This window comes from Gavialis gangeticus, unplaced genomic scaffold (genome assembly GCF_001723915.1).
Source record: "Gavialis gangeticus isolate Ggan-Ray unplaced genomic scaffold, GavGan_comp1, whole genome shotgun sequence".
Lineage (NCBI taxonomy): Eukaryota > Metazoa > Chordata > Crocodylia > Gavialidae > Gavialis > Gavialis gangeticus.
This window is the reverse complement of record NW_017729025.1, coordinates 58,915,461-58,927,593: the sequence shown is the minus strand read 5'-3', so window position 1 is coordinate 58,927,593 and position 12,133 is coordinate 58,915,461. Positions and strand designations below refer to the sequence as shown.

At 44.4% G+C, this 12,133-nt stretch overlaps 1 protein-coding gene across 5 annotated transcripts in view; it reads left to right on the top strand.

Annotated features, from left to right (window-relative positions):
- MIPOL1 (mirror-image polydactyly 1) overlaps positions 1-12,133 on the top strand; it is a 448,613-nt gene that overhangs the window by 190,329 nt on the left and 246,151 nt on the right. For all 5 annotated transcript variants that reach the window (XM_019518865.1, XM_019518864.1, XM_019518866.1 and 2 more), the window contains exon 8: positions 7,239-7,368. In XM_019518865.1, coding sequence (XP_019374410.1) covers positions 7,239-7,368 — 130 coding nt within the window. The remainder of the gene's footprint in view (positions 1-7,238; positions 7,369-12,133) is intronic.

The window sequence follows — 12,133 nt, the reverse complement described above, 5'->3', positions numbered from 1 at the left end:
GGAAGGTTTGGGTGTGCTAGGAAGTATGGTGATGGGGTGGGAGTGTATGGGTATGGGGGTCTTTGGACTTGCACACTCCAGGAACTCCCTGGTAGTGAGCGGGGCCAGCCCCATAAAGTACAGCTTCCCCATGCTCCCACCCCAGTTCCCAGCCACAGGTGGTGGCAATGTGTAGGGCCAGACCCACCTGGCCCAGCAGTGCTCCTCTCTGAGTCCCTGGATGCACATGTTGGCAGTGTGCAGTGCCAGTCCCACCCAGTCCCATAGTGTGTAGCTCTTGCACACCCACCACAGTCCCTAGCCACACATGGTGGTCACATGCAGGGCCAACCCCACCTAGCCCCATAGCATGAAGCTGCTGCATTGTGCAGAGCCAGCCCAGCCAGCTCCATAGTGCATGGCTCCCTATGCTCCTGGCCTACTTTTCCCCAACTGAAATCCCTGGCCCCGGCCCTTACCTGAATTCCCACTTGCAAGCAGGGACGGCCAGGAACAGCCTCAAGGTAGAAAGGCAAAAGCTCTGCCAGACAGAGGCTTCTTGTCTCTATTGCCCCCTGGCTTGGGTTTGGGGGTGGGTCAGGCCAGGCTGGGGTGGGGGAGGGTGCTTGCTTAGCAACCAGGGCCATGCCTCCTGCATAGTGGTGCTGGCTTAAAGGGGGGGCAGCCCAGAGCCAGGGCTTGTGGGCTGGGTGGAATTCCCTGGTGGACCTGATTCAGCCCATGAGCCATATTTTGTCTGCCCCTGTCCTAAACACACTTGTGTTGTGTGGCAACCTGAAACACCCTGTGAGTCTGAGTTCATTGTGCTGTCCTTAAGCTTATGGTGTGGGTGTGATCCTGACCGCTCCTTGTGGTCTGTCAAGTAGCTAGTGTTTCATAGCTCTAGTTTCCATAAGATTGCAAGGGCTAAGTTTATGCTCAATTTCTTGCTAGTGAGTGAAAGAAGATGTCCTTTGCAGACTCTTCTGCCACCTCTGTGGCATCTATGTGGGGGTAACATAGGCAAAATCCATTTTTAATGCTTTCTTTTCAAACCTGTGCTTTACTGCTTTAAGTGAAAGAAATCACTTTTTTTGTAAGTAGGATGCATCTCTTCATTATTAGCATTTGAGGAATAAGTCTGTGATTTGTTTAACTATTCTAGTAATAATATTTTCATGTAATATGAAAAAGGATTTTTAAAGAAATGCTAATTTTATAATAGAATTTTTAAAATGTTATTTTACACATGTGCTCACACACACAGAGCTCCTTGTGCATGAAAAATCATATGGAAGCTTTTTCCTGTGGAAGGATCTGGTAGATAAATCTTCAGTAATCAGTCATGTGGATCCTACAAGGTCTCCACAGATGTTTACAGATTTATTTAGTGGCACATCTTTTAAAGATTTCTTAGTACACCTACTGTTAGGAATACATCTTTTTGTCACTTGAATAAGTTAGATTCATGCATGATTTTCTTTGGCCTTTCAAATATATATATTTTTCATATGAAAAAATGCAGTATCACTTTAAAAACAATTACAGTTATGATGGATATTAAGCTATAATGGATGTGCAATAATTGTTTTAAAGATATGTTGACTATGTTATTGAATGTTTACTACAGGGGTTTTCAGCCAGGGGTATGTGTACCCCTGAGGGTACTTTGGAAGGCCCTGGGGTTATGCAGCAGCACGGTGGCAAAACTGGAAGTGCCCCCCCTCCCCTCGATGAAAACCCTCCTTCCACTCATTGACCAGCCACCAGGGGTACCCTGACCAAAAAAGATGAAACCCCCCCCCCCAGTTTACTATATAATTATATTGGCTTAGTTTAATAGGGGCTGAGGAAAAACAAACAAAATGGAGGGGGGGAAAGAATAACTCAAGGTAAGCCATTTCTTTGCAAATACTTGAGAGTGGGTAAGAAACAGTATCAGCATCAGAAGGCGGCTCAGGTACATCTGAGATCAAAAGCACTATGGCAGGTTTATGAAGGGTCTCTTAAAAAGGGGAGCATTTGTTCAGATGAAATAACTGAAAGATAGATACTGCTAGAGTATTGGAAGAAGTTAGGCTTGCCCAGTTTCCTATCAAGAGATGGAAAGACTTGAGGTAAAATAGATATTTGTAGACCACTTCAAGATGCTTTTTCTCTAAGTGCTTTAGTTCCTCATTTTTTAAGGCTACCAGGTCATTGTATATGTTGGAAGGTTATAGATTCCAGGTGCCAGAACACAGTGTCTAAGTATAGTTGATACTCAGTTAACTATAACTTGGGTTCCAGTCTAAGAATGAGAGAAATGGTCCTCTCTGCAGCAGAAAACTCCTCTTGCTCGAAACATTAAAGGATATTCAAAATATTTTAAGATATTTAAATTGGAATTTAGAAGCTCAAAATATATGTGCGGTTGGACAGTTTTGTGAGAGTATTCATGACACTTGTTTTCCTGTCAGTGATGCAATTTGATACATCTCTTCCATGACCGTGTTGGCATGGTGGACCTGACTTCCTTTTTAAAGAGAGAGCATACCCCTAGAACTAACTTGTGTATCTGTCTCCAGTCCTTCTTCATTCAGACAGTCAGATTATTCTCCTCTTCCACTATCCCAGAATTGCAAAAGTTATGTCAGTCTCCCCCACCCCTTTAGTTTGCTTCTTAATAGTGTTGCTTGTTTATAGTCTAAAAGCATAGGGAGGATTTCACATCCTGAGTGAAATTCTAGAGATCTATTAGGATTCATTCCTCTATATTTTCTTCTCGTGTTCTATGCCCCTGAGCTACTTTGCTTGGGAAAGGGCTCAGGGAATCTGTAGGCTAAAGAGTATTCATTGCATAGACCACATTATTGCCCAAATATTTGATATTCTTTTTGCTAATCCTTCAAATGACCCCATTCACTGCACTGCTATGTCAAGGGTGGGCAAAATATGGCTCACGGGCAGGATCTGGCCTGCAAGATGATTCTATCTGGCCTGCAGGGCCCCTAAAAATTTAGAAAATTAATATTTATCTGCCCTTGGTTCCTGTCAAAAAAGACAGGAACTAAGGACAATAGGACCCAGGGGAAGCCCGGCAGGCTCCCACAACAGGAGGACCTGCCCAGCTCCACCCCCCCCCCAGCCAGAACCCCAGTGGGGGCTTCTGGCTTGGGACCACATGGCTGCCCTGCACCGGAACCTCAGGTAAGGGGGGGAACCTGGGCAGGGAAGGAGCCTGGGGAAAAGTGTCCCGAGGAAAAGCTGAGTGATGGGCTGCTTCCCCCCACCCCTGTGTTCCCCCTTGTGCTCAGCTTTTCCCCAGGCTCCTTCCGGTGCGGGGAAAAGAAGCCCCTCCCCCACCCCATGGCTGGTGCCCCACGCTGCAGGTGCTCGCAGCCCACATGGGACTGCCTGTGCCTGCTCCAGACAACTGCAGGCAGGCTGTGAGTGGCTGCAGCGTGGGGTGCTAGGCACAGGGCAGGCGAGGGGCCACTTTCCCTGCCCTGCACTCAGCACCACCTGGTAATCTGGTCCTGCTGCCAACCTGGGCCCCGTGCGGGCTGGGCTCACCCATTGGGGCTGCACATGGCAACAGCAGCTGCGGCCCCCCCCACTTGCTGCGCTGGGCAGTGTTTGCCACTGTCGCCTCTGGGCTGCCCAGCGCGTGAGCTCCAGGTGGCCAGCAGCAGCCAACACTGCCTGGCGCGGCAAGCAGGAGGGCCACAGCTGCTGCAGCCAATGGGTGATCCTGAAGCTGGCATGGAGCCCAAGCTGGCAGCAGGGCTGGGTTACAAGCTGATGCTGAGCGCAGGGAAAAGCAGCCCCTCGCTTACCCTGTGGCTTACACCCTGTGCTGTAGCCGCTTGCAGCCCACTTGGGGCTGCCTGTGCCTGCTCCAGACAGCCCCACATGGACTACAAGTGCCATAGGGTGGGTGAGGGGCTGCTTTTCCCTATGCTCAGCACCAGCTTCTTCCCTGCCGGCGAGCAGGGGATCAGGGCTGCACACTGCCCCCCGCCTGTACCACAGGGCTGGGGGGCACTGGGAGTGAGTGGGCAGGGAGCCAGCGGGAGCATGGAGCCTGCACCAGTGTCCTGGGGCCAGAGCCAGCAGGGCCCAGAGCAGGGTGGCAGGAGTACAGGGGTCCCGGTCAGCAGGGGCTCTGTGGAGCCAGGACAGCTCCCTCCTCTCTCTGCTGGTGCAGCCCAGCCCTGCTTCACAGACCCCTGCCACCCTGTGCCCCTCTTTGGGACGTGCTGGCCCTGACACATTGGTCCCAAGATGGTGACCAGGGGGCGGGGCTACCCATAAGCCGTCGACAGCCTGCCTAAACTAGGTAAGCGGTCCTCTGCCCAAAATAATTGCCCGCCCCTGTGCTGTGTCATTAAGACTGAATTGTAGGAAGCATGTGATTTCATCACGCAGTATGTCTTTTCTCAGCAGAATTTGGTCCTGGGCAAGTATGTTATGGTAAGTTGGGCTGCTATGACACTCACTTCTATTTGCATATTAAATGTTTTCTGCGAGTATATTTAAAATATGGTTTGCAACAAAGGTAACTTGGCAGCAAAATTTATTACATCATGTAATTACCATTTTTATTTAGTGCCATTACTATGGTGCTTTTATTACATTGTATAGAACTGCTTCAGTAGAGATGAAGCAAGAATGTACAAAGGTGAAATAGGAGAGGAGAAAGCCAAGATGAAAGCAGAAAAACTGTTGAATAGTTAAGCGGAGGTGAGAACAACATGAATAAGGTTTAGAATTGGCTCTAAGCAAAAGTGAACAGGAAGGATTTAAGGTGAAACTTGAAGGAAATAACTCACCAGTGGCTCAGATAGGGAGAGAGTTCAGATAGGCAGGGCCATCCCTAAGAGGGGGCTGAATCAGGGCAACTGCCCTGGGCTCTGTGCTTTGGGAGGCCCTGCAGAGCCAGGCAGAGCAGTGGCAGCATGGAGCTGGGTGGAGTGGCGGCTCCACGTGCAGCCACTCATTACCCCCCTCCCTTCCCTGCTGCTTCTTTGGGTCCAGGGCCTGTGGGATCAGAGCAGGGGTGGGGCCCAGCATGGGCTGATTCACCTCAGGCCCTGCACCCTGCTCAGATCACCTCCACAGATAGGTGTCAAAGTGCAGGTGAAGTAGTCTTAACAAGACTAAAAATAATTCCAGGATTTGGAAGAGTCGAACCTTGGACATTAGGGGACTGCATGATTTATCAGGTTTAAAAGAATCTTTGGAAATTTTGAAACCTTAGGGTGCCTATACACATGCATTGAGGCTGTGTCAACACACTATAATTATAATGCATCCAAGTAGACCCAAGTAATTACTGTGCTCCAGCAGATTCCAGCATCACATGTATCAGCATTGCTGTGCTCAAAAATGGTGGCAGGGGCATTTTAACTAAAACTCCTTCAGTGTGCATTACTTAAAGTGCCCCTGCTGCCATTGTTCAGCATGGGGATGATGATACATGTGGTGACCTGGACACTTTACTTAGAGCAGCTCTAATTAAAATGCCCTCCCACTGCCACATGTGTATATAGGTGTATAAAAGGTTTCTAAAGGTGTTTAAACACCTTTAGAAACCTAATTTTTAAATGAATTTGGAGATGGATAGGAAGGCAGTGACAGTGATAGAGGTCACAGTACCTCTTCTTGCAATGCAGGTAGTTTTGTTGCAATGTCCTGAGTCCCATGAAGTTTAGAGAGCAGAGATTTAAGACTACTGTAAAGACAGATTTGTGATATTAGAAAGGAAAATGATGAAAGTATGAATAAGATTTTTCATGAAAACAGAGTCACAGTAGGGATCTTGGCAATGTTCCTGAGGTGGTTGAAAACTGAAATGCAAGAAGCAAAAGAAAGCACAGGGTGAAGAATGACTTGAAGGTGTTTAGTTTACTCCTAAGGATAGATAGCAAATCTTAGTTTATTGGCACCTAATGCTTCACAGCCCATGCATGCTCTAACAGATAATATAACAATATATTAAATAATAAAGGGAAGACTTGAAAGAAAGGAAGGAATGCTAACCTTATCATCCTCTGAATACCAAAGAAAGAAGCACTATGCAAATACCTAAGCAAGTTAGAGTTTGTATCTATCTAAGAGAAAATGAGGTTACTGGGCTAGATGGTCCTGTGGTCTGACCAACTATTTCATTTCTAAGTATTTATGTTCACTACTTCAAGCAATTTAGTTTATATGGTGTTAAAAGCAACTTGAGTGGATAGTTTCTCTTAAATTTGTGTGGTGTGCTGGTATCCAATACAAATGTGAGCTTCAGAACTTTCCCTTCCCTTCTGAGTCACTGCTTTAGAAGTGATCATTTCAATTATCTTGTCTTGAATGATTAGTATGAGGGTGAACCCTGCACCCTTTCTGATTCTTCAGATACTCATGCTAATTATTAATGCCACTTGGGTAACATTTTCAGAAGGGTGAAACACAATATTGTGCTGATGGGCTTAGATTAGGAGCATTTTATCTAGAGCAGGGGTGCCCATGGGTCCAGAAATTTGGCACAGGAAGCAAATCTACAGACCCATGGGGAGCCCTAGGCCCTATGTGCTGGATCGAGTACCTGATCCCAGTGCAGGATGGCACCTGGTCTCTAGGCCTAGTTCCAGGCACATAGGGGCAGCACTGGGCCCTCTGACTCTAGTATAGGGGCCTGGGAGGGGTGGTGCCAGGCCCCTAGGACCTGTTCTTGGGGCTCAGGGCTTGATCTGGCCTGTGGACTGGCCCAGCACAACTCATTTGGCCTGTAGGGACAGAAGATAGAGGACAACTGATCTAGAGCAGTAGTTTTTAATGTTTTTTTTTTTAATCTCAAGGCACCTCTCCATTAAAGTCAAGTCACCCCTCAGAAAATGCCAGCTCTTAGCTTTCTCTTGTTTTTTTGACTATGGAAAAATAAGAGAGCAATGCTTCTGTTGCAAAGAACTGTAATGGTTCAGAATGTTTTATATAGTATGGAACTCTCTGGATTTATCTTATGAATTACAGGTAGGTGTTCGCATACCTATCGGTGCTGATATTGCACAGCACCTTTAAAAGGATCTTATGGCAAGCCAGGGTGCCACAAAACCCTGGTTAAGAATGACTGACATAGAGCATAAAGGAACTTGCAAGCACACTGAGGCTAGTGGGAAAACAGCTGACTTCAGTAAATGTTGGATAAGGCCCCATGTGGAGATACTTCAAAAGCTGTGAATCTGCATTTCTCCATCAAGCTTGTTTGTTAAACATACTGGTTATTTTTGCAGCTCTGGTAGAAGAAGTTTATTCTGCTCAACGGGAACGCGATGAGGCTGTCATGGCAAGGCTTAGGTTAGCCAATGAAGAGAGAGATGAAGCACTTCTCCGAGCACAGCATTTGGAACAGTATCTCAAAGAGTATGTACACATTTTCTTTTATATGCTAAAACATAGCTGTTTATAGAACCCAGGGCAATCCAATGCTGCTGAAAAGTGATTACATGGTAAATTTTAATGTAAATTTCACTATGAAGGAACATAAGAGGATTGCAGAAGTCTCTATGCCATTGGTTAATTTGTTTTAAAAAGTATCAAATGAAGTCACATATTCCTCCACAGAACAAGGTGAATGGCTCTGACTGCAAAAAAACCAAAAAAAACCCACTATTGATTTATTCAGGAATAAATCAGGGAAGTGTGACATCTTATACAGGAGTTTCTTCACTTGGAGTACAAGGTTGTCTGTCAGATTGCTCTGTAAAGGAAATCAATCAAGGCTTTGATCTCACTAGACATTGCCTTCAGCAAAATTTTTACTTATTACTGTGTAGGTGGTAATATTATGCGTATTTTCATTTTCCTCCTGTTTAAAGCAAAGGCAAGTCTCAATATAAGATTAATTAACTATTTTGTTAAACACTGTATATATTTTCATATTAACAAAATGAGCCCACATTTTACAAATGCTATACAGGATTGGTCAGTAATAAAATAGGTTGGGGCCAGAGAATAGAAAAAAAATAACTCTTCCTTTTATTTTTGGGCTATAGTCACTCAAAATACAACTTTCATCACCTAGCCAGTCCCTCCTTTTACCTTCTCCCTCTCTCCACCCCCCAACTATCCTAAAAAGATGGTCAGCTGGAAAATAATCCCATACTAAACATCCTGGACTCAATGATGGTCAAGGAATTCAACCTATCTTCCTGCCAGACAAATACAAGGCAGGTAAGAAGATGAATAGGCAAAACATGTTTTCAATTTGTGTATAATTTCCTACTTTTTCCCTCCTATTTTGAGTCCTTTCCACTTGCTCTCTCTTTGAATTTACCATCATGTTCTTCCCATTATATTTTACCACTCTTTTTTTCTCTTTTGTTCTCCTGCTTTCTCTGCTTGCTTCCTTGTCTTTCCTTAGTTTTCTTCCCTGTATTTTTCCTTATGTCTGGCCTAATGCCCATTTCTCAGTAGGTCACCAGCCTATTAATTACATTACTTATGGACTGTCATTCCATATGTCCTGTAACCATTCCCATCCCACCATAACCAGAAAAATTGTGATGAGGAATTTTTTACATCTTTTTTTACACAGAACCTTAGGTGCTTGTTACAAATCAGCATCTCTAAAAGAATCTTACTTCCTAGTGGATGTGGCTATCCAGCCATCCTGTGTTTTAACCATCAACTATTTCAGGACTTTCTAGAATCTCTTCCATGTATTGTGCAGATCCTGGAGATAAGACTAGTCAGGAAAACTCAAACTCTTAATATGCTTCCTTTACCAGGATCCTCCCTCCCTTTGCCCAGTATATGAAGTCATCTTGGAACCAACCAAAACCCTTGGGGCAAACCCTACCCACTGTTCAGCTAACTTTCAAAAAAGGTGCAGAAACAATACCAAGTATCTTTATGAAAAGCTTTAGGCACTTTTATTTCCAGCCAAACCATAGGTAATGACCCTTAGTAGTACAAGAAATATCTAAGTCAAGGGAATATAAAATTAACCAAAGGACAAAAGGAGCTCAGAAAGCTGGATATCTGTTGGATATTTGTTGCAAATTATCAGACAGTATTTGCCAAATATAATTTCCTTACAAAGCAGACCCAGCCTCCCCTTTATCCAAGCTGCCTCTAGATGCTAAGGAATAGCTGAAGGAAATTACACAGGAGGTCCAGATGTTTTCCAGGACAGCTCTGGAGGCTGTGGATATATGGCTGTAGCTCTAAATTGAGATGAGCCTCTTGGAAAATCAGCCTTGGGATGCTAAGGGAGATGCAAGAAAACTTCCAAGATATCCTTTCAAAGACTGAGGACATAAGTTTTTGTTCAACTCCCTAAAAGACTCAGGTTACCCTAAGGTCCCAAGGAATTTATACACAATTCCTCTATAGAATTCTTATAACACCTCAACAGAAGCGGATGGTTGTATCCTGATTTCCAGAGCTGATAATCAGACTACAAACAGTGAAAATTACAGAGTCTTTCCATGATGCATCATCCCATCAGCAAGACAGTAAATGTCATGGTAATGTTGGGACTCATACTAAAGCCTAACTGAGAACGAACCAATGCCTTTGGCAGATACCTTGTTTCATTCTGTCAGGTTTGGTTTGGTTATTACCTCAGAACAGTTGAAGCTGGATATAGTCATCTGAGGCTCTCTTCTACTTTTTTTGACCTGTCACACATCCTTTCCCATTCCAATTCAGAGGCCCTTCTCATAACTGTCTGTTATTCATATAAACTTGAAGGGGAAACAGGGTCACCTATTTTTTGTGTAAAGCACTTGTGAGCTTATACCTGCACTTCAAGAACAAAGTAATGGTAGAGGTGGATTCATAGATTGTAAGGCCAGAATTAACCTTGGAAGATCATTGGGTCCAGCCCCCTGCACCAAGCAGGAAAGACAGCTGGGGTTCAGGTGACCCCAGTAAGGTGACTGTCTAGTCTCCTTTTGAAGATTTCCAGAGTAGGTGATTGCACCACCTCTGGAGGGAGCTTATTCCAGTCTGGACACTCTTACTGTGAAGAAGGTATGAAAAGAAGTTGCCTCTTTTCTTTGTCTATGATCTGTAGAAGAATTTCTGCAGCAATACACAGGAAGAGGCTTCTATTCACAGTATTTCCTTATCCTGAAGAAGAAAAAATCTTTATCCTAAGACCCGAGAAAACTAAATATATACTCCTTCAAAATTCAGGATAGTGAATGACTTGCTTCTCTCATTTCATCACTTCAGGCTCAAGACCACTTTCACTCCCAAACTGCCTGGGGCTGATCTGGCATTCTCATGGCTAGGGATTCCATCCAGAACCAAAATCACTACACTTGGCAGTGTGGCTGTTTGTTGTCTGAGCACCATGGACAGAGACTCTTCACTGAAAGTCCAGAACTCCTGTTATGGAGTAAGAGGGGATGTATTCTTGCAACTGGAAGAGAATACTTATTCATATTACCAATCCATGATGGCATAGACCCAACCCAAGCCTTATAATAGACTAGAGGCTGCATTTCAGGCAAGGGTGGGGATATAGCAACGCTCTCTGTTGTATCTAAGTCCTTTGATCTCTTTGACATCCTTTCAGCTATGGGAGATGGCTATGATGTAGATGGTTTGCAATGTCCCATGTGACTGAATAGTCCAGTCCAAGATTTGCTTGATCTGTGGCAGTGGTTACAAATGTATGTGTCATGGTTGGGTGACTTGGGAGCTGCTTGCTTCCTACGGGCTCTTTTTCTTTTCAAGTTGTTGGAGCCAATTTCTGACATGGAATTGATGCCCTGATGGAGATGATAATGCTACTTGTTACGATCAGTTGCCAAGGTTTGCCATTGGTCAGGATCAATTCCAAATGCCTTCATATTTCACTTGCATGTGTCTTTGTAGTGAAGCTTGGGACATCCTGTTGTTCTTGTTCCCCCAATAGTTCCCCATTTAGCATGTCCTTGGGTATGGATCCACCTTCCAATCTGCTTAGATGACTTTGCCAGCTCAGTCATCTTGTGTTTGAGTATGGCTGTCACACTTGGTAAATTTGCCCATTGAAGAACCTCTGCATTGGTAACTTTGTCTTGCCATTTGATGTTGAGCATGAGGCATAAACAACGCAAGTGGAAGCTATTTAACCTTTTCTCTTGATGTGCATAAGCTGTCCATGTTTCCCTACCATACAAGAAAGTGCTGAGTACACAAGCCTTTTACACTAGCATTTTGGTTTTGATGGTAAGCTTTGAGCTGTTTCATACTCTTTTAGTTAGTCTGCTGAAGGTGGTGGTAACCTTTCCAATGGGAACATAAGTTCTTCATTCAGTGAGAGGTTGGTAGTCACTGTAGAACCTAGATAGCTGAACTTTTGGACTGCTGCTAGCTGATTCTCATTAAGGATGATTAATGGATCTTGTGGAACTCCCTGTCCTAGTACAAGTGTTTTCTTTATGCTGATGGTGAAAGCAAATGCCTGGCAAGCTCTTGAGAGGCGATCCATAAGTTCTTGTAGCAGGTCTTTGTTGTGGGCTATAAGGGCAGCATCATCACGGAAGTCCACTTCATAACAATTTCAGAACTTCCATCATACCACAACACTGAACTTTCTTGGAAGGTGACCATCACCAATCAAAAAACACAATGTTGCCTTGGGTTAAAAACAGTTCTTTAAGGCTCCTAGACTTTTCTCTTTCCACTGGAGAATGCTCCTTCCACCATCTTACTCTGAAAATAATCTTTCTAGTCTCTCACTTTAACTGGAAAATGAATTTCAGGTGCTCATAGTTTGAACCTTTCTATGCAACATTCCATTGGGATAAAAAAAAATGGTGAGACTTCGTCCCAAATTTACCCTACTGTTTTTATCTGGATTAAACCATCAGTTTACCTCCTGTATTCACAAACCAATGCTCAGCCCTGAGAGAAAAGATACAGAGAGTACTAAACTATTATATTGGCACTCCTATTTCTATTGAAAACCAAATGTACAAAAGATCGGTGTCACATCTCAAAGAACATCAGAAGATATTACAAAATGCATCTCCTTGAAATAGCAGTTATCTAGTGTCATGGGGGAAATCGGTTGGGGGTGGTTCAGTTCTTTCTCCAGTCTTACTGTCCATGGAAACTGAAGGCCCAGTCATACTGAGTTGAGCTGTCACCTCCCTCACTGCTTCCCCCCCCCCCCCCCTCCCCAACC